The following is a 23,256-nucleotide window of genomic DNA, read 5'->3' as shown; positions in this document are numbered from 1 at the left end:
GCCAGAATGAACTGGGGAAAACCTCCAAGCTTTGACCCTCTCTATCCTCTCCCTCTCCCCATTGCTTTCGACACATCTGGCTGCCGGTGTGTATGCCAGCCATCTACTTGGGCACCTTCCCAGGTCAAAGGGGATCAAAGGGAACATCATGTGTCCCCACATATTCCCAGAGATCTGATAGTGGAACTTCTCATAGGCCCCAGGGCAGGAACAAGGCCTTGATGTGGCCATTTCCTTCTCTCGCCCTGGTTTCTTCTCCCTTGGCTCCTGGTGGGGTAGTTGTTATGGCTTGCTGCTCTCTTATTTTCAAATCATTATGGTCAGAAATGAAGTGACTAATTTTGGCACATAAGTCTTCTAAAAATAGCTGTTTGTCCAGTTCCATGATAGCTTGGGTTAATTTGTGTATTTGTATGTCTTTTTGAACCTGCCTCACAGGAAATGTGGTAAATGGGACTATTGGAAAGCAGATGGTTGACACACTGGTAGAGTCATCTACTAATGTAGAGATGATCTTGAAATTCTTTGACATGTTCTTGAAACTTAAAGACTTAACCAGCTCAGACACCTTCAAGGAATACGACCCAGACAGTAAAGGAATCATCTCCAGGAAAGAATTCCAGAAAGCCATGGAAGGTCTAAAGCAATATACACAGTCAGAGATCGACTTTCTCCTTTCCTGTACTGAGGCTGATGAGAACGACATGTTTAATTATGCAGATTTTGTAGAGCGGTTCCATGAGCCAGCCAAAGACATTGGGTTCAACGTGGCAGTGTTGTTGACAAATCTCTCTGAGCACATGCCCAATGATTCTCGCCTGAAGTGTCTGTTGGACCCAGCAGAAAGTGTGCTAAATTACTTCGAACCGTACCTGGGTCGAATTGAGATTATGGGTGGAGCCAAGAAAATTGAGCGCGTTTATTTTGAGATCAGTGAATCCAGTCGAACTCAGTGGGAAAAGCCTCAAGTGAAGGAATCAAAGCGACAGTTCATCTTTGATGTTGTCAATGAAGGCGGGGAGCAAGAGAAGATGGAGCTGTTTGTGAACTTCTGCGAGGACACAATCTTCGAGATGCAATTAGCATCTCAGATCTCAGAATCTGACTCAACCGACAGGCCAGAAGAGGAAGAGGAAGAGAGTGAAGATTCTGCTTATGCGGTAGAAATTGAAGGGGAGGAAGAGGAAGACAAGTCTTTTGAGTCTTCCTCTGCATTTGCCATGGCCTGTGCCTCAGCAAAGAGAAATGTCACCAACTTCCTGAAGAGGGCAACCCTAAAGAACCTCAGGAAACAGTACAGGAATGTGAAAAAGATGAGTGCGAAGGAGCTGGTGAAAGTCTTCTTCTCCTTCTTCTGGATGCTGTTCGTGGGTCTCTTCCAGTTCCTCTTCTCTATCTTGGGAGGAATCTTTCAGATCCTCTGGAACACAGTGTTTGGTGGGGGCCTTGTCGAAGGAGCAAAGAACATCAGAGTGACCAAGATCCTAGGTGACATGCCTGACCCCACCCAATTTGGGATCCATGATGATGCAATGGAAGCTGACAGGGCAGAAGTAACTGAACCAGGTGTCACCACTGAGCTGGTCCATTTCGTAAAGGGTGAGACAGGAGATACAGACATTATGTCAGACCTTTTTGGAATCCATGCAAAGAAAGATGGTGGCTTGAAGCAAGGGCCTGAAGTGGGATTAGGTGACCTCTCTGAAATTACTGGCAAGGATGAACCCCCAACATTAGAGAGTACTGTACAGAAGAAAAGGAAAGCACAGGTAAGCACAATTGCTGTCTGTTGTCCTTATCCCCAAGTGACTGTAACTGTATCTTGCAGTCAATACCAGCATGGTTTGCCCAGGTAGCAACACTGCATTAACACTGGTTCTGATAGGATTGCCACTCTGACATTCCAGATTGGCCATGCGTGGGGAAATTGAGCCATCAATGGGGGTTTCAGGGTTTAGTCACCAAGAGGACTGTAGAGTTTGAACTTAACACCTGACGCCTTCACCTGCTTCAGACTTTCATGGTGTTCATGGTGTGCAGGTTGCTTCTGTGAAAGCGTAGAGAACCAAGTGTAACGCATGAGGGAATGTCTCACGAGGCAGTATTTCTATGTGCCCTGTAAGCTCTGATGTATTCCATTCTACCTGAAGCTCTACAGTTGATATATTCTATTTCTTTTATTAACCTTATAATTCCAATATCAGAGTTTCATTAGCGGGAAAATTTACTAAACACTAATACTTAGCAACTTCATGTGATATTGATGATGATAATTGCTACTATTTATTGACAGCCTATTATGTCAGCAAGTCTGAGCATGCCTGGAACATTTTTATAATTAAGGGTTTGAATTAGTCAAGTAGGTCAAATGGATAAGAAAAAGGTAACTTAGAGGCCATTGGCCATGGGATGTTCTGCATGTCCCCTTCTCTTGCAACATCTAACTCGTGGTGCCACTGTAGCATCAGAGGAACAAGTGAGGTTGCAGACAAAGACCAACCATTCATTAATTCCAGTGTCCCCCACTGAAGCATCATCATGCACACACCGCTGTTCTGGGGTCTGAGAATTAAGTGAATGTAGAGAAAGCCTTTGTCTTTGTAACGTTATAGAAAAGACAGACACTGAACTGGCCTTTAATCCCAGTACTTAGAAGACAGAGGCAGGTGGATCTCTGTGAGGTCAAGGCCAGCCAGGTCTACAAAGAGAGTCCAGGACACCCAGGGCTCTTTGTGACAAAGAAACCCTGTCTCAAAAAAAAAAACAAAAAACAAAAAACAAAAACAACAACAACAAAACAAAAAAAAAGGAGAAAAGAAAAGACAGACACTGGACAAGTTGGTGCAAGTAAGAAGTGTGCTAGGAAGGTGGTATTAGGAAATGGAAAGGCAGAGGAGAGGTGTGGTGAGCCGGGGAGAGAGGCACCAGCATACAAGTTCTTACTGTCTCATTTATTTTGCATTGCTCCTGGATAGTCTCATGATATGGGGCCATTTGAAAAAGGATAGAAACTAATTCAGGTACTACATGCACTAGACTGTGTTCTGGTTAACAAGAAAAGCAACCATTTTGCTTTTTTTTTTTCCTACTTTTTTTTTTTATTAATTTATTCTTGTTACATCTCAATGGTTATCCCATCCCTTGTATCCTCCCATTCTTCCCTCCCTCCCATTTTCCCCTTATTCTCCTCCCCTACGACTGTTCTCAACCATTTTGCTTTAATGGAGCTTAGTCTCTAGTGGGAAACAATAACAAGAAAATAAGATAATTACCATTTGTGACATTTGTTCAGGTTAATAAACAAACTAATGGGTTAGAGGGGACATGGTGCAATCATCTAGGTCCTCTGAAGGGATATATAATTCCTGATATCATCTGCTATAAACAGGGCAGCAAGAAAGGCTCTTGAAAAGGTATGATGATACAAGCCAAATCGTAAAGAGTGACAGGCATATGGGAAGCCAGGGTCTCATGATCCAGGCAGAGGGTAAGGCTTCCCAAAAGTCCCTGGTGCACAGAAAGAATCAGACTCCTTCCTATGAGAGGAAAGGTTGGAACATTTGAACATAAAAATGATAAGTCAAATAGTACTACATGACACCAAAAATGGAAAGAAAGCCAGGACCCTACAGGATAGGCAGGTCTCAGTGGGGAGCTTGGTTTTATTCTGCATGCAGTGGCTATCAGCCAGAGGGACCAGGAAAGTGACAAGAGGATTGGAGACAGGCAGGTTGGAGACAAGTCCAGATTAGAAATGCGGTGATCTGTGTCCTAGCTCCCTCTTGCCTCCATAGGGCTCCTTGAAGATTTGAATATAAGTGTCCTGCTTGAGTTGAGTAAATAGTAGGAGAGCAACTGAATTTTCACGTTCGGGGTCTGTCTTGGCATTTCTCTGGAGCAGCAGATTTGATGGCTAGCAAGACACTTTACATCCTGCAATCCTGAGAGCAGCTGGAAGGGGCACGGGGGGGGTGGGGGGGGTGGCAGAGGTGAAGGTTGGATGAAGCCTGACACAAAATCACTCGGATTTGTAAGCAAAAAGAGAACGGCTCATCGTGAGCTCACTTTTCTGAGGAACCCCTGACTGGTTGCTGTTTTTTTTTTTTTTAATCTAGGTAGCAGAGATGAAAGCAATGCATGAAGCAGAAGGAAAAGCTGAATCTGAGAAGGCTGAGTAAGTTCCGGGTTGTGTGGGCTACCCTGCTTGCCGTGGTAGATAATGCCAGACAGCAGTTCTTCTTCTTCTTCTTCTTCTTCTTCTTCTTCTTCTTCTTCTTCTTCTTCTTCTTCTTCTTCTTCTTCTTTACTTCTTCTTACCTACTCATCCCTCCTCCTAATCCATACCTACTACGCCCTCCTCCTCTTCTTCTTCTTCTTCTTCTTCTTTCTTCTTCTTCTTCTTCTTCTTCTTCTTCTTTTCCCTCCACTCTGTAGTATACTTATTAACTTTATGATTCCAATAGTACATCAGGGTTTCATTGACTGGACAAATTATCAACATCCCCATCTAACAACTTCATATTGAATACCTATTGTATGACAGGCCTATGCTTCGGTCATTCAGACACCACATTTATTTCCTGCCTGTGTTTCTATGAGCAGGTACTGTTGTTAATCCTAAGAAACATTTTAGTAAGGAAAGGACTTTTTTTTGAAAAGGTAATAAAAAGAGTTATTAAGTCTAATTCCAAAACAGTAAAAACTCACATTGAATGATTGAAATGGTCACTGCTCACTACATCTAGATTTCATGCCCCGGGAGTGATAAGGACTAGGCTGGGCCTGCCTGTCTCCCACGTGTTGAGTATGCATCTCACCCTTGCAGCATGGAATACAGAGAAAAGGAGGACAAAATCAAGGAGGAGGGACAAGCGGAGTACCTGTGGGCAGAAGTGACAGTAAAGAAGACACGACGGCGTGGTCAGAAGGCCGAGAAGCCAGAAGCTTTCATGGCCAATTTCTTCAAAGGGCTGGAAATCTATCAGACCAAGTTACTGGTGAGCTCTCCAGCCCTTGTCCCTTCCTACTAGAGGCACTGTCCTAGTGGACCTCAGAGAGGTGGCTGCTGATTTGTGTCACTCTTCCTTACACATGCTTCCTCCACTTCTCCTTCCCATGCTTTTCCTCATTCTGGGTATCTTCCTGTTTCTCTTATGTTGAAGGAAATGGGGGGGGGGGCTTAACCTGGACACCACTCCCAAGCAGATGTATGTGCATTGTGTGGGGAATCAGCTAATCCTGATCCAAAATTTCAGTAATTCCATCAACGGGGATAAAGAAAAAAGTTTTCTGTATTAGGTTTTGTTGCTCAACTAGTCCCCCAAGCATTGTTACTGTAAGTACAAGCAAGCCCCAGTATAGTATGTAATGTTTTTTTTTTTTTTTCCTGTTAAGTCACAACCTGAGGTTCACTTGCTGCTCAGCCAGTACTATATTTTAGCTGGCACCGTCAATGAGACCCCTATGCAGTGTTGAATACTCCCCAGCAGCTGCAGGTTCACCCCACCACCTCACCCTCACACCACAAGTGCTGAGTTTTCTAGGGAAGATGGCAGTGAGGAAAATGGTCCCTCTGAAAAAGGGGTGAAGGAGGTTTCTAGGGCTGAAATTCAGAGAGAAATCAGACCTCTGGGCTACACTCTGGCTGCATTGTATACAGGAAAGGGGACTGCTTGACCCTCTGCTGGTGGCTTGTTGAGAGATATGGTTTACTGGGACATGGTCCAAGGTAAGGTTCCTTCAGACATTCTCCTAAGCCATGTTTAAATAATCAGCATTTCTGGTGACCCTCCGACAGCTCATGCCTGTGCTTTCCAAGGCCAGCACTACCCTAGAGGAATGGAAACGGAAGCATAGACATCTCTATACACCTGTACCCAGGGCACATCTTTCAGTGTCAGAAAGGGTGGTTCTCCTTCCTACCCATGGCTCTTCTATGTCTGCCTGTCCTTTTCTTTTCAGCACTACCTGGCCAGGAATTTCTACAACCTGAGGTTCCTTGCTCTGTTTGTAGCCTTCGCTATCAACTTCATCCTGCTTTTCTATAAGGTGATACTCCATTTACTGGTTATTTGCTATATATACACCAGACCGACATATGTGGGGGAAACTATAACCAAAGTTTTAATCTTAATCGGAGCAAAAATTTAATGTCAAAACTTTTCAAAACAATGATCTTTAAGAATATGTACAATGTTTAGTGATGGGAGAAATGTAGAGAATGCTGACAAGAGAAGCAGATCAAGGGGTGTTTCAACAGTTTGTTTTCCTGTTTGTTTTAATCTCCAGTTATTGAATATACCCCCTATGCTAGATGCCATGATAGGAACTATGGGGCATTTTGAAATAAATAATGAATACAGTTCTTTCCTTGAGGAATAAGCTAAGAATAGGACCCATCACTATTAACACACATGAGAAACCATCATGAAAGAAGAATTAGTAAGAGTTCCTGAGGTTCCCCTCACCATAATTGAAGGTTTTGAATACCGGTGAATGGGTCTTGAATGATGCCAGCATGTATATGGTTGGTTTTTGTTTCTTTGGGTTTTTGTTGTTGTTGTTGTTTTATTTTTTGAGACAAGGTTTCTCTGTGTAGCTAGGACTGTTCTGGACTCACTTTGTAGATCAGGCTGGCCTTGAACTCACATCAATCCGCCTGTTTCTGCCTCCCAAGTTCTGGGATCAAAGGTGTGAGCCACCACTGCCTGGCAGTAAATGGTTGTTAACTTATTAAAGACCTGTCCTAGATTCTTGACATCGTCTGCTTTTTTTCTGCTGGTTCTTGATTAAAAACTAGCAGTCCAATTTGTTATACAATATTTTCTCTACATCCACCTTCAGTTTGACAAAGTACTGACGTCTGTTGCCCATAGAAGAGAAGTAGTAGTCTCTAGTAAGGTGTGTAGCCTAGTTTAAAAGGGTTAAGAGGAATCCAGCCATCTGGGCGAAGACAGCCATCAGGCACTTGAAGCTACAGGATAAAAGGTAAAGAGATGTAGAACCAAGAGTCATTTTTAGGAACAGAAGGGGAAGCCATGAGTAAGAGGAGAAATGGAAAATATGAGATATGAATGGTGCTTGTGCTCCGCATAGACCTGTTGCTGCCTTGTCTCTCACCATAGGATCACAACACAAATAGGAAAAGGTTCATATTTTAATGTTCTTTTGCTTTCTTTCAAGAGATAGATTTTGTCTCTAGCCAGTTCTCTTTTGCAACTATTAGAAACACTGGGGGTTCTTTTTTAAAATTCATTTTTATTTTACGTGCATTGGTGTTTTGCCTGCTTGTACTTCTGTGTGAGGCTGTTGTATGCTGGAGTTACAGACACTTGTGAGCTGCCATGTGGATGCTGGGAATTGAACCCAGGGTCTCTGCAAGAGAGATCAGTGCTCTTAACCACTGAGCCATCTCTCCAACCCACACTAGGGATTCCTATCAGTTAGCTACTTTAAGGCCATTTACTCAGCAGGTAAAGTCGGGTTGGTAGTATTTGCATGTATTAATAATATAAACTCTATAGGAAAAGCTGTGACTCAGGCTCCTTCTGATGGTTATGGGTGTGTGTCATGGGACAGGTCACTGAAGAACCTTTGGAGGAAGAGACAGAGGATGTGGCAAATTTGTGGAACTCCTTTAATGATGATGACGAGGAAGAAGCGATGGTGTTCTTTGTTCTTCAGGAGAGCACTGGGTATATGGCACCAACACTGCGTGCCTTGGCCATTGTCCACACCGTCATTTCTCTGGTCTGTGTGGTGGGCTACTACTGCCTGAAGGTGAGTATTCTAGCCATCTGTCACTCTAATTCTTTTATGACTCTTTGAGGAAGAAGTATCATCTTGAGTTCTACCAGCTCTTTGTCCTCTAAGATGCTAGAAGAGTAAGGCTGGTGGGACATTAGAAGTGCTATCACCCAGGAGCTGCTTACAATGCCAGGATCTCAATTATCAACTTGAGGCTTTTAAGTGAGAATCTGTGAAGTGAGCTATAGACAAAGCTAATTCTTACTGTAGAAGAAGCACTTTCAGGCACCCTCTTACTATCTGAGTCATCGGGCTAAGGCACAAATGAAATTAGCCATGAGAGTTTCTTGCGATCTCTGAGTTGTTGTTGGGTCTTTATAAAAGTACCATTCCATTAGGTTGTAACGATTTGAGACCCAAGACAGATCTCAATGATGTGTTCCCATTTCAGTTATCTATTAGCAAGCCACTCCAAACTTGGTTAAATAAGCAACATTTTTTTCTCTCTCTCCGATTCTGTGGACTGAGAGGACAGTCAGTCGTTCCTGTCCTCCATGTGAGAGGATTGTGTCTTCAACCTTTTGGGAGCTCAAATGGGTGAGAACGGCAAAGATGTAGTGCCCAGGGCCTGGCATCTTAGCAGAGGAACAGCTAGGAAGCGGGTCTCAGCTGGAGTAGAGCTTCTTTCTCCATGTAGTCACAGAGTATCTCCCTCTCCACGTGGCCTCTCCATGTAATCTCTGCGGTATGTGGATGTGGACTTATTGTATGATTTAGGATTTCCCTTAGGATCACAGAAGTGGAAGCTGCTGGCCCCTTTTAAGGAATAGACCTAGCACTGACACAATGTGGGTGTCATTTCCACCACACTCTGTTGGTTAAAGTCACATGTCAGCCCAGATTCACAGTTGCATTTGGAGGTTGCTCAGGCCAAGAATCAGGAAGCCTCCTTCATTTAGGCCATCTTTAGACGTGACTGAAGGTACATCAAACTTCAATCATTCGATTTTGTGTTCTGTGTTTATTTCTGTTTCTAGACCTTGGTTATATAAGTTCTTTTGTCTTATTTTGAATCAGTTTGAGAGTACAGCCCACCATGGTGAGGGAGGTATGGCAGCAAGAAGCAGTCTAGCTGTGGTAGCAGGCAGGTGAGGCAGCTGGTCATATTACATTTGCAGAAGACAGAAAATGCTGTCGATCCACTCACTTTCTCCTTTTTAGTCAGTTCAGGACACCATGGGATGGTACCACCTACATTTCAGAGTGTATCTTTCCTTATTAGCTAAGCCTCTCTGGAAACACCCTCAGAGACAGGCCCAGAGATGTCTCCTAGGTGATGCTGAGTCTTGTCAAGTTGGCAGTCAAAGTTAACTATCACTTTGATTTTTAATAAAACTTTATTCCCATTACATTTTCCCTTTAATTTATTATTTAGGAAGGATCCTCAACTATCCACTAAGTTATCTTCTTGGAACAAATCCAAGAAGTTCATTTCTATCTTTGTGTCCCTTTCCTCTCCTGGTGAAATGGCACCATGTAAGAACTCCATTTCTCCTTCTAGAGGGAACATGTGTGGTCCTGCTGTACTGAGCCTGCCTCTGTACCTATTAAAGCCTGGACTCAGAAGCCAGGCTGCCTGGGTAGAATTCATGGCCATGTGCCACGTAACCTCCTTAGTGCTGTTTCTGCACCTGGAATTAGTATTGTAATAACAACTGACTCTCCAGGAAAATAAATGAGTTCATATATACAAAAATACTCAGAAAAAGGGCAACAGTAAACCCAGAAGTATGTTTGCTGTTTCTGGATCTGAAATTCAAGAGCTTGTAGGATGAGATGCAGATGCACAGTAGCCTGTAGAGATATCGTAGATTAAAATGTGAAAAGCATACAGACTCCGTGAAGGACAGAGAGGAACATTTGAGTCCCAGATATCAGGAGTGGACTACGTGTTGGTGATCACACTGTTTTCTAGAGTCTTCTGAACAGACAGCAGAGTGGCTTCAGTTCCTGAGCCAGCAGCAGCTACTGATTCCTCATGGTGTGTTATACATGGCAGCAGCCCGGTCACCACCTTCTTATCATTGGTCTTCAGTATTGGCTGCTCTTTTCAAGGGGAAAGAGGTCAAGAAGTAACTTTTTACAAGCTATTCTTGCCCTTTTGTCTCAGAAATAGCAAAGTGTAGCTGGTGTGAACATGATGACCTTTGAGGAAAAATATAAAAACGTAATTTGGAGACTAAAGCCCCGAGGATGTCACCAGTTAATTAGAGGTATCCCAAATAAATGAGATGCCCAGGCACGTGTAAATTATAATGTTTGTTTGTTTAGCTAGCTAGCTAGAAGGGGTCTAGGTATTCTGGCTTCTCATCTCCTGGGATTCCAGCAGTATTCTCGGACCTCACTAAGTCTAGTGCACTAGTTAAGGCACTTGGACCACTCTTTATCCCTGTTTGTGTTGACCTGTGGCTGTATTAACTTGACTGGTTAATTTTCCCATTGCCGTGACAAAATACATGGTAAACGCAGTGTAGGAAAGGACACATTTATTCTGTTCCTGGTTTGAGGATTTAGTCCATCATGATGAGGAAGGTATGGCAGTGGGAGCAGCTCCAGAGGTGGCAGGAGTGTGAGGCTGCCCAGATCGAGGACCAGGAGGCAGAGAGGGATGCTGCCATTCCACTGGCGTCCTCTGCTTACCTCTTTTAATTCAGCCCCATTTCCTGCCGATGGGATGGTTCCACTGCATTCAGGGCAGGCCTTCTCTCCTCAGCTAAGCCTCTCTGGCAATGTCCTCACAGACAGTGTTTTCCTATGTGAATATGAAGCTGGTAGTGAAGACTGGCCACAATAGCCATGCTTCCACGAGTGGGTGTTATGGTAGAACACCTCTAATTGTAGTATCTGGGATGATGGAGTAGCAGGGCTGCCATGACTTTGAGGCCATCCTGGACTACATTATGAGTTCCAGACCAGATTGGACTAATTAGTGAGAGACCATTAAAAAAAAAAGGTTACAATTATGTACCACACCAACCCCATCCCCTGTTAACTCATGGTTTTAGCTACTCACAGTAAACTTAAAAAAAAAAAAAAAAGTAAAAATTTGATAAACAGTACATCAATGTTAAATTATATGTCATTTTAAGTAGTAGGATGAAATCATATACCATCCTATTCTAGTTGTTTGGAACACGAATCACCCTTTGTGTCACATATTCACACTGTACAGTCTACCTACCTACTGATGTAGAAGGAAAGCACTTATCCCTCTCAGTCATCACATTGACTCAAGATTTCACATTGCTCATATTCAAGTAATTCTTACTTTACTCAATAGTGGCATCCAAAGTGCAAGAGTACTGACACTGGAAATTCTGCAGTGCCAAAGAGAAGCCATAAAGTGTCCAAGTGAAGGTGTGACAATTCTTAGTAAGGAAAGAAAAAAATTCAGTGAAGTTTCTGAGATCTACTGTAAGAGCATCTTCTATTCTTGAAGTTGGGGAGATGAAAAAAAGAAGCATGAGCTGGTTTTACACACCCCAGCCTGGAAAATTTAAAGGCACAATATGAAATAGGCAGTTAAGATGGAAAAGGCCACTTAATCCATGTATATCTAAGAGAAAAGATAGTGCATACATGTTTGGTTCTATCCATGTTTCCAGGTATTTCCTGGGTATCTTGGAATGTGTCCCCCACAAATAAGTAGATCTGTTGTGTAAGAAGTGACTGGGAGACGTAGCAGAAAGAAGCAAGTTTGCTGCCTCCCTGTAGCTCTTTATGGAAAGAAGAAAACATCAGTATGTAACAAGTATGCACAGAATCCTCTGAACTATATCACTGTAACTATAGAAACACATTTCATGCACTAGCCTTTAGGCCATGGCATGAATATGACCCTCGCCACTGATGACTGTTGGAAAACTTCTACACATGCTAGAATAGCTCATTGTCCTTTCTATTTCTTGGTTCAGTTCTAAGCTGGGAATCCTAGTAGACAAAGCCCATTCAGGCCTACAACTCATATAAACATGGTACTCTCAGGACTCTTGTGTGTCTTATTGCGTCAACTGTTTAACCATAAGGAGTGGCTCAGATCAGCTCAACTTTTGGAGGGGTAGGTATATTGGCCAAGGAGTGAGATTTAGCATTGGCCAGATAACTAGTTACCTTAAAATCCCAGAATTGGGCTAAGAGTACTTGCTGCTCTTCCAGAGGACCTGGGTTTGAGTCTCAGCACTCACATGGCAGCTCACAACCACCTGTAACTCTAGTTTCATGGGATCTGATGTTCTCTTCTGGCCTGGGCACTGGGCATATATTTAATATATATTAAAATATTTATCATATCCCAGTATAAAATGTTACTGCCATTACATCAGAAGGTTGGTTGTCACAGGCCCTAGGAGAAGGTGCATTAGACACAAACGTGAGGTAATGAGTGCCTTCTCATCTGTAGGTACCTTTGGTGGTATTCAAAAGGGAGAAAGAAATTGCCAGGAAGCTGGAGTTTGATGGTTTATATATCACCGAACAGCCATCTGAAGATGACATCAAGGGGCAGTGGGACCGCTTGGTGATCAACACACCGTAAGTGCTCCTCTTTCCAGCACTATAAAAGCAAACATGTCTGTGTCATCACCATGGGCAAACGGCATGCTGTAATACCAATATACACACAACTATGAAAGTTGTGAGATAAATTATTTAGTGAGAAAAATAGGAGTGAGCATATAAGCAAAGACAACTGTTAAAATTTTCAGTTGTTCCAATTAAGATACACATATTAGATAGGACCCTGATTCTAGAGGAAGAAATTACTTCCTGGTCAAAGTGGTTAAGGAAACTGTGAGGCAGGTCTATATAGAACAGCCAAACTTATCAGCCTCTAGGAAGGGAGGGCTTGGAGTGAAATAATATGAGCAATAAAAACCCCACTTTTGTCCCTGCCTGCAGAGTTCTGCCCATCCCCTCATACAAGGACAAACAACAAAGGTGGTTTTCAGACATCTTGAATAATAGTAAATAATTAACTACTTCAAGAAGTATTCTGTGTGATCTTGCAGGACATGTGAGTCTGGGACAATGGTAATACAGTGTGAAAGTGCTGGTGAAAGGGCAGTTCTGTTTCTGGAACTTACCTGAGACAGTGTGAACAATGCACTGTAGTGTTCCGAGAAGGAGATCAGCCAGTGCTGTTTATTTGTGAGCAGGGAAATGCACAAACAAGTAGAGCAACTCTTGTAAAAGCTAATTTTTCTCTCACAGCAAAGGCATTATGGGATGGAAGATTCTGTCGTTAACTTTACTCAGCCACATATCGTGCATAGATGCTTTTTTCTTCTTAAAATGTAGTTATAAATTAAAATTTAAATGACACGTGATGTAGTATTTACTTATTTTATGGGAAGAGGGTTGTAATTCAGCACATTTATGCAATGTATATTATCAAATCAGGGTAACTGGCATTTCAGTGTACTCAAATATTAGTTCCAGTACTAGAAACCATTACATTTTCTCTAGTTATTCTGAATTGATAATTAGTTGTTGTAGACTATTATATGTCCTATTGTGCTACATAGAATTACTGAGTCTTGGTGTCTATCAATCATCCACTTTGAATATTCCTGTTTTTATATTGTAAGGCATGCACACACACACTGACCTACAAAATACACACGCATATTTTAATAGAGTAACAAACCACAGAGTAAAACTAGAACATTGTTGCAAGTTTGAATGCTCTGTTATCCTCCCAGTCATGTTTGCCCAACCCCAACTATCATAGTCTCTAATATCCATCAGTGGTTAATGATATTAATCCTGAGTTAGTTATTAGTGCCATCACTTATGGACTCATTGTCCTGCTTTAACTTACATTTTAGCCTGTTCCTTGTTCCAAACACATTACTACACTTTAAATATTCCAAACCCTATGCACACGAAATTGTCATACTATGTACATTATTTTGGTAGAGAATCTTTTATTATTCATTATTATATGTTGTTTCTGATCCTTGGTGGTCACCTATGTTGATTTTTTGGGGGTAGCGGGGCTAAGTCATCCTCCAAACTTATATTTTCCATGTAAGTGGATATACAAGAAAGTATCGATCCATTCTCCTGACTGTAGATATTTCAGATGATTCTGGTTCCCACTATTACAAACAGTACTACCATAAAATCCCTTTATCTGTGCACAAGTGAAGGAGCTCTTCTTTCTGAAGGGAATTTGCTCAAGAGTAGGATATGGAAAATAATTGTTCCAGTAAACATTATAAACAGTGCAATACAGAGAGTTTCTACTCTTCTTTTTTTTTCTTTTTCTTTCTTTCTTTCTTTTTTTTTTTTTTTTTTTTTCCCTGTTTCTACTTTTCTACCTGTTTGCCAGCGCCTGTTAGTGTCAGATGATTTTGGTGATCTGGCAGGGGTGCAATGGCACTTCATTGTATATTCCCCAATAACTAAAGAGGCTAAGGACATCAGCATATTCTTTATGCATTTTTCCCTGCAAGTCTGTTAAATGTATGCTCTACCATCAAGGAATTTCTTGACCTTAGCCCTAATGAGGGGACTAGACACTCAAAATACTGCGACCAAGATAAGGTCATGTCCATGAAACAGTCTTACACAGAGCCCTATAGCATTTAATGTACATTATTCTACACAGGGCAAAAATAGGACCAAAAGACCAAAGTATATACTGAAGAATATTTGTACATAAGATGATGAGCCACATGTATAATCCCAGTATTTACAAGCAGAAAGGAGTATCTCTTTAAGTTTGAAGGTAGCCTTGTTCTATGTCAGTCACAGCTACATAATGAAACGCTACCTTAAAAAGAGACAAGAACAAAACAGGAGGAGAGGGAAGGGTGGTAGGGGAAATTGGCTTGATTTTTATTCTTGTAGATTTTAAATGTGATACATAAAAAAAAAAATCAAGTAGCAATGCACACAGAAGAGTAAAAATAATTTTCATCGTATAAATATGCCTATTAGCATTTTATTCCACAATACCAGCACTTGTTTTTAATTGGCAATTAGCAGATTAAGATGAATAAACAATTTTAACAGCTAGCAAAACAAATCTGTGAGAAATTTTTTGCCCTCAAGACTGCCACCCTTTTGGATAGAGGCAGGTCTTGACTTTCTTATCATGAACTGGTGGTGTATGTAGAATTGGAGACTGCTGTGTGACTCAGACCCACAAAGAAGGACTCAGAGAAAGGACAACAGTAAGACTTCACATACCAAGGGCTGGTTCTGCCCCAGTGGCAGCCCCGTGGGAATCCTTCCCAGGAAGGGGCCGCTCATTCTGCCTAGAAGCAACACATCTTAAGCATTTTTGCTAATATTCCCAAGGATGACAAGTTTTTGTTTGGTTAGGTGTTTTCCTCTTTATTTTAATGAGAAGAAAAAACAGACAAACAAACTTGGAATAGAACTAGAAAAAATTCCAGGCAGAGAAGCATGATGCCCTGGGGAGGCTAGGATATCATAGAACAAGAAGCCACCTCTAGAAGAAAGGGAGGTAAGTCCTAGAAGGAAGTAGGTACCATGGGGGTCTATGGTGATGAAAAGTGAGTAGAGAATCATGGGGTCAATAAAACTCCTGTATAAATTAATCAAAGTGCCTCCTGGCTGGGGAACTGTGATGTAAGATAGTTTGTCTATGTATCCCAAGACAACCACCCTGCTCCATCTCTGCAGTCACTGTCAGTCATGGAATGGCAGACACTCATTTCCTTCTGGCTTCTGTTTTTGCTGTATATTGGGATCCAGGGAAGGGTCAAGAAACCACTGTATTTGTGTCCCTCAAGGAACAGCAGAGGTGACTCAGGAGGCCCTCTGAGCCGATGGTAGAGACTTGTCCAAGAGTGTGATACCAGGATAGGAGAGCAGGGGTGTGTGTGTGTGTGTGTGTGTGTGTGTGTGTGTGTGTGTGTGTGTGTGTGTAGCAGGATGAGTTTTCAAAACAAAAAGCCAGGAACACATTCTTGTTAGTCTCATCACATGTCCTTGTTCTTAACCACCCTTTTGAGAGAGAGCCTGCAGAGTGGCCTTCCAAGTGTCTCAGAGTTGACACGAAGCAGAGGAACTGTACAGCAGGTACCCTAGGATCACTCTGAACTTCAGGCAAGGTTTGAATTCTTCAGTGAGCTCGACAGAAATCCCAGAGATCACAGATATGGACATTCAGACTGAGAAGTTTCTTGATGTGTTTGTCTTCAAGTTAACAATTAGGAACCTGTTCTTTTCATCTTCTTTTTCAGATCTTTTCCTAATAACTACTGGGACAAGTTTGTGAAGAGAAAGGTACGCCTTGTGTGGGTGGGGGATGGGCGAGCTGCCTGCGCTCTTCATATGCTAATATGAGTAAACGTGAAGTCAGGCTGTGATGGTGTCTGAAGCAGACTCAGTTGCAGACGGGCTTGCATATGTGGCCTCCTGCTTTGCTTTCATAGTCATCTGCCTTTGGCCCCTGCACACCCCACTCCCCACCAACCTCGTTACCTACCCCCCCCCCCCCCCCCCCCCCCCCGACGCTGCTTTCTCCACATTGGCTTTTCTTTCTCTCCAAAGAGATACTAGCTTAAAAAGAAGTTTTTACCTAATTGCCATCATCTCTTTAGTTTTCTCTAGGGGTTACTTTTTCCTTTTCCTGCCAGTTTTGAATGGTATCTTGTTTAACCCTTTGAGAAAGCTCAGAGCGCAACAAAGCTCCGAAGCCCTCAATGCTAGGGAAGAGCTGGTCGGTGTGTAGCTACAGCTAACCCTCTCCCTTCTCTGCTTCAGGTGATTAACAAGTATGGAGACCTCTACGGAGCAGAGCGCATCGCTGAACTCCTGGGGTTGGACAAAAATGCCCTTGACTTTAGCCCAGTAGAAGAGACCAAAGCAGAGGCGGCATCTCTGGTGTCATGGTACAGAGCCGAGGAGTTCAAATCCAAGTGGCAAAGACAAATTCTTTGTTTCCCATTCCTCTCCAGTGAGCTAGAGGGGGAAATACAAGCATGTCTTTTTTTTTTTTTTTTTTAATAACTGCTTTAAAGAATTCATGGCCAATCAATTCTTATGCTCCAAAGAGCTCAAAGACTAAGGTTTCCGGGTTCATGATTCAAACCACTCTTTGCCTCTGGAAAAATCTATATAACTTGATAAAAAGTCCAAACTGTTTTTATGTTATTAACCCTAGGATATCTCCCCTTTATTAAACACTTAACATTGATATTTATTAAGTTATGAAATTACTGTCCCCTTTCAGGCTAAGTTCCGTCGACATGAAAGTACCATATTTGGAAGCTGGGGGTGGTTTTCACTGACAACGTAAGTATAGTGCCAGAAAAAATAAGATCTTGTGCCCTAGTCAGGGATCTCATTGGATGCTGCAGGGAATAAGCAAGCCCTGATCCTCCATGAGCAGCCTCCATGGGTAATCATGGGTCACAGCCTGAGAGGAGCTGACAGTGCCTTATGCACTGGTGTAACATGATCTGGCCTCCACTGAAGACCTTGGGACACTAAAGCATCCCAGTACCTGTGCCTCTTTTCTTCATATTGTGCCCCCAAATGAGGGAAAGATGGTTGTTTAATGAGCCCATCATATCATCAGTGCCTGAAAAGTTGTCAATTTTTTCCCCATTTCCAGTCCTTTCTCTACCTTGCCTGGTACACCACCATGTCTGTCCTGGGCCATTACAACAACTTCTTCTTTGCTGCTCACCTGTTGGATATCGCAATGGGCTTTAAGACCTTGAGGACGATCCTGTCTTCTGTAACTCACAATGGCAAACAGGTATTAGGTTTTTATTGTCTTGGAACAGAACGTATAGGGGGAAAAAAAAAAAGAAAAAAGAAAATAATATGCTGGCATATGTCAAGAAGAAATTTGTCATAGGGTGTAAAAGCTTCTTTCTTAGCCAAATACTTGAACTAGTAACTTTTTTTTTTTTTTTTTTAGAACTAAGTAGGGGAGTAAGGATGTGCTGAGCAGAGTAATGGACATATCAGAATCACTTTGGGTACCTTTTATGGACTTACCCCTTCCTCCATGACTCTAATTCACTCCCTAGGAGATTAAAAATAAAAGGAAATAAAAAGAAAAAATACATATATATCCTAGGCCCTTCTGACATATGTCCCTAATAATAATAGGAATGCTTTTTATATACATTTACACATGATTTGCATACATACATAATGTACACATCTACATGGCCAAACAAGGAATTGACTTGGGCCATAAGTAGAAGATGGATACAATGACTATAGACATATTAAAACCTCTAATGGATTCTCCTTATTTGCAAATTCAATGTGCTCAGCATTTTCTTTCTCACTAGGGACATGAGGCATACTCCATCATACTTCTAAGCCGCTGTATGGGCCAGGACAAGAAGGAAGTTACAATGTGCCCAGCTTATGCCACATCGCAGATGCTGTGTCACAACTACCTTGTAAACTAGATGTTAATCTCGGAGAGCTCAAGCTGAGAGGCTGCTTTGTCCCCAAGACCATACAGCTTGTATGTGGCAGAGCTTAGACCCAACAATCCCTTTGCTTCCCTTTGGTATGAAGCCCCAGTTCTCCTCTCCTAAAGCACTTCCTGTAAGCTCTCTTCCCCAAGATTTGAGTAACTTCGTCCCTTAGGAGGCCTGTAATACACCTGTTTTGGAGCTTACCTTAGCAAGCATGTGTGCCCACTCCCTTTTGTACAGCTCCTAGAAAGCTAAAGATCTTCCCTCCAGTCGCTGCTGGCATGGGCCATACTGGCTCCTCACTCATGCTACTGACTTCTGGCCTCTTTACATAGCATGGAAGTAAACCAGTCCTGGTACATTATGTTGACCCTACGCAGATTTCTTGGCCAACTACTGTAATCTTTACAATAACTTCTAAACATTGGCGATTGTGGCAGTTTATGGCTGTGATGCAATGCCGCTGAGTGATAACCACTAGTCTGAGGAAGCTTTAAAGTAGAGGCCTTGGGAATTGAGTAGCTTTGGGAGCCCAATGGATCTCTGCTCACACCACCTTCACCTGGATTCACAAGTACATTTGCACTTCATCCATGTTCGAAACCACACTCCACGCATTAGTGTGGTGGAGCTGCCTTAACAAAATACCAGGAAGGTGTCTTAATTCATGGAAATCTAGGGCTTCAGGCTCTTGACCTGGCTGGAAGTGTAATAGGAAAGTGCTAATGAGTTGATGTCGTCTGAGGTTTCCCTCCTTGCTTTGTGCACAGCTATGCTCTGGTTGCTGTTACGCATCACTGTCCTTCAGTGTGCATGTGTTTTCTGTCATCTGGCCCCTAATCTCTTCTAATAACATGAATAAGACTAGACCCTTAGAGCCTCATTATAACTAACCTCTCTAAACCCAGTCCCCAAATAGGCACATCCTGTGGTACTAGTGGCCAGGCTTCCACACACAAATTACAGGGAGAATACCAGTCAGCTCTGAACACTCCACCCAGGAACTCTTTTCTTGTGATAAGCCCAGTCACCTGTGGATCAAAGCACATCACTGTCTCCTTTCTTACGACTGGGGGTCCCATGAGCCTGCCAAGGTTGAAATTCCACCCCTGTACATCTGTCCTCTCACCCTCAGCTGGTTCTGACGGTTGGCCTCCTGGCTGTGGTTGTTTACCTCTATACTGTGGTGGCTTTCAACTTCTTCCGCAAGTTCTACAACAAAAGCGAAGACGATGACGAGCCGGACATGAAGTGTGATGACATGATGACGGTGAGGACCCACCAGCCATGGCCACACAGGGGTGGCTGGCAGAGCAAACCGCGGTGGTGCTTGAGCAGAATAGAGACTAGGTGTCATCTGTCTGAAAGGCTGAAGTGACCAGGGAAGATGGAGGTAAAGGGAATGGATGACATCACACTGTGGAAGCCCATGGGTACCAACACTTCTTTCAGATGGGGATGAAGACTAGACAGGCCATGGCAGTAAATCTTTGGAAATTTGCAGTGAAGTTCCAAGGATCAGATATTTATTTCAGATACCCACTGAGCTTCTTTCAAAACAGACATCAAAAGCTGAAGAACACAGCACAGCAGAATAGGGGGTGTCTTTTGGATGTGTGGGGGATCCCTGGCAGGCCATAGTGGGATGAAAGGCACAGCTGGGGGTAACACACACTGTAGACATATCAGCAGCACTTTCTAGGAGGCTATCATGGCCTAATTTCTGGGAAGGACATGCTAGGTATCGGTCCATGAGCATTTCTCTATAAATAGATAATGCTTATTGGCTAAAACTCCCATTATGCTGTCTTGGGACAAAAACCTTCACAAGACAGCAATTCCAGTCATTAGATCACCATGTAACTGGTCCCTGGCTTCAGGCTGCTCCTTGCCCTGGATTTGCCCTTTCTCTCATCCTTAAGCCTTGCCAGAGAGCTTAGGCTCAGAATGCCTGGCTAGATGAAGCAGTGCTCAGGACAGTGCAGACACATGTGCAAAGAAAGTTGGCTACAGGTTGACTGTGGTGAATGGTCCTTACCAAGATTCTTTGGACCAGAAGTCCTTCTAATTGGAGGGTATCTGCATATACTTTGTCTTAAGAGTAGGAACAAAACCTAAACATGACATTCATCTGCTCCCTATATATTTTCCACAGTATATTTGGCATGCTTATATTTTGACCATACAAGGTCATGTGTTGAATTTTTGACCTAAGGTGTCCTGACAGCATTAGATCAGTTTTATGTGTTAAAACATTCCAATTTCAGTTTGGGGATGCTCAATCCATATTTAAGATTCTATGGAAATCCTTGGCAAATACACAGGGGATAAAGGAGTAGAAAGAGCCTGAAAAAACCAGGGTGGCACTCTTGAAATTCAACAAGGCAATGCTGATAACTGGCATATGCCATACTCAGCCTTTTATTATATGCATCATAATTCAAAGCGGGTTTTCAAACATGTAAGAACCTTTCCATCCTGGTAGACAGCATGCTGGGTGCGGAGGACAGGAGAGGCCAATGTCACTGAAGGCCCCTTGCCTTAGGACTGTCATGGTTAGATCTGTAATGCACCTTTCATCTGAACTGCCACTACCATCTTCCCTAGTGCTACCTCTTCCACATGTATGTGGGAGTAAGGGCAGGTGGCGGCATTGGTGATGAAATTGAAGACCCCGCTGGTGACCCTTATGAAATGTATCGTATCGTCTTTGATATTACCTTCTTCTTCTTTGTCATTGTCATCCTGCTAGCCATCATTCAAGGTATGGTTGTCAATCACAGGATCTGGATTGAGTAAGTCTAGTTTGTTTTGCTTTTCTACATCCACCAAGTGATTATTTTATAAAGAAGTTTTTCAAAGCCATCTAACGTGTCAATTTAACTCATTGGTCTGTGAGGCCTTGTATATACGGAGCCAAAGAGCCACCCAGACGATTCCAGGAAGCTTGAGAACATGCAGAGTGCTCCTCACTCTAAATCACATCTTCAGCCCTTCCTAGATGTCTCCTGTGGCTTGCCTTACCCTCATCTTTGTTCTCCCAGGCAGGGAGGTGGGGAAGCAGGAGAGAAAGGAGCTGTAAAAACACAATGTGTCTATCTATCAGAGCAGAGAGAAAGGTACTGATATTTCAGTCAGCAGCTTACTAGGAGCTGAACGAAGGGAAGATGATAAATTTAGTGCAACTCATGCTGAGATGCTGATGTTTAAGTGTTGGAGAGCTCAGAGGTAAAGACAATGAGGGAAGACACCCTGGCAGGCATCAATGGGTACCTGAGGGATCAGGCCAAGAAAGAGTTAAGGGCAAGCAGTTGTAGGCACTGAAGCCAAGGAGGAAGGAGAACTGACCAAATAGGGCCAAGCACTTGAAAACTAGCTCAGCTTGATAATACACTTTTTTGACGAGTCAGAATGACCTCTGCCATGTCTCTCTAAGACCACAGTGCAGATGAATTTGTATTTAACATTCTAGGTCTTATTATTGATGCTTTTGGAGAGCTGAGAGACCAGCAGGAACAAGTACGTGAAGACATGGAGGTACTGATCTTTTTACTTATTTCAACTCGCAACAGGTTCCTCAAAGCATAAACAGGGCTATTAATTAGGGTCCTCCCTAAGCAAAGCTGCTAAAAAGGTTTGCTTCCCATGCCTCTCTTCCCACTTCCTCTGCACGGAGCTACCAGCCCTGGGCACTAATGCTAGGTGCGCTACACCCTCCCGTGCTTGCTGCCTCCTGTCTTATAACTGGAGGGAGGGAACAGTTTCTTCAGCTAAGAAAGTGGGGCCATAAGTAAATGCCTACTAGCCCCAAGCATTAAACAGAAAAGTAGTTTTCCATGACCCCAATTCAATTGGCTGTCAGCATTTTTCCTCATTCCTCTACTGCTATGCACATTAACACCTTTTCTATCTTCTTTTTCTTTCTTTGTTTTTTTTAATAGACTAAATGCTTCATCTGTGGCATTGGCAATGACTACTTTGACACAACCCCTCACGGTTTTGAAACACATACGCTGCAAGAGCACAATTTAGCCAATTATCTGTAAGTATTTTTGGTTAAAGATGTCTTTAAGGCAAAACAAAAACAATGCTGTCACAAAGTTTAGTCTATTCAACTTATTTCTTCCTTTCTGTTTGGAAGAGGTAGATATGACTGTAAAGAATCTGCCTGTGAGCCAGTGTTGTTCTATGCTCTGCACTGGGAACAACTGTGAACTGTTCCATGCCTGGGCCCCATCCCTCTGCACACATCTGCAGCAGTTTATATGTAAATCAACAGTGTCCACTTTTACCACCAGCTATGGTCCAGGCTTACCACCTCCACCTTTCCGTCTTCTGTAAACGCCTTACTAAAGGTGTTCTCCCCACATCACAAGATTGTGTTGTATCAAGGAGAGACAGTCAGATCCATGCTGAACTCTGGCCAGTTTTCAGACACTCTGTCTGCTCCAAAGCTTCCATTAAATTCGATAAAAGTGAGATATTCTTGGGGCAATGTTTCAATGTTAGCAATGTCTGGCCCCCACCAAGCAAATAATAAATGGATACTTCCTAGGGCAAAGCATTCATTCAAAGTTATCTGAGCTTATTCAGCGCTGCTTATGGAGCACCTCAATTATATGCCCTGGCTATTCAAACTCCAGAAAGTATCATTTTCAAGGGGAAGAATATTCTGCTCTCTGACCTTGCTCTCTGCTCTCTCTTTAGGAGAGAACAGGCTGAGCCTGGGGAGAGCTGGTGTTGAGTTTCTTTTTCAATAACTAGAAGTTTTTCCCTAGTGCTGTGAGTATTTATCACTGTCATTTCTCACCAAGAGGGCGCTCAGTCAAGATACAGAAGCTGAGCCCACAGCCCCATGGCTGGCAGCTCCAGGGAACCACAGACTAGATGTTAGTCATCTGGATTGGTTAGTCATCCCTGGAACATTCTATGTGGCAACCTACCAGTTAAATGTGCCAGGAGAAGAATGTTCCCCTGACCCATGTCTTCAATATGATGCAAATATATTCTCAATCTTGGAAGAGGGAAG

At 42.8% G+C, this 23,256-nt stretch overlaps 1 protein-coding gene across 1 annotated transcript in view; it reads left to right on the top strand.

Annotated features, from left to right (window-relative positions):
* The window catches only part of Ryr3 (ryanodine receptor 3), a 532,014-nt gene that overhangs the window by 506,511 nt on the left and 2,247 nt on the right, over positions 1–23,256 (top strand). Inside the window, 15 exon segments of the mRNA XM_051144331.1 lie at positions 439–1,769; positions 4,116–4,174; positions 4,826–4,997; positions 5,962–6,048; positions 7,579–7,779; positions 12,206–12,336; positions 16,023–16,065; positions 16,546–16,673; positions 17,015–17,033; positions 17,035–17,076; positions 17,399–17,545; positions 19,363–19,497; positions 20,835–20,991; positions 21,700–21,764; positions 22,169–22,269. Of these exon segments, the coding sequence (XP_051000288.1) occupies positions 439–1,769; positions 4,116–4,174; positions 4,826–4,997; positions 5,962–6,048; positions 7,579–7,779; positions 12,206–12,336; positions 16,023–16,065; positions 16,546–16,673; positions 17,015–17,033; positions 17,035–17,076; positions 17,399–17,545; positions 19,363–19,497; positions 20,835–20,991; positions 21,700–21,764; positions 22,169–22,269 (2,818 nt within the window).

This window comes from Acomys russatus, chromosome 4 (assembly GCF_903995435.1).
Source record: "Acomys russatus chromosome 4, mAcoRus1.1, whole genome shotgun sequence".
NCBI classification, from domain to species: Eukaryota; Metazoa; Chordata; class Mammalia; order Rodentia; family Muridae; genus Acomys; species Acomys russatus.
Note: the sequence above shows the minus strand (reverse complement) of the source record. Positions and strands in the feature narration are given on the sequence as shown.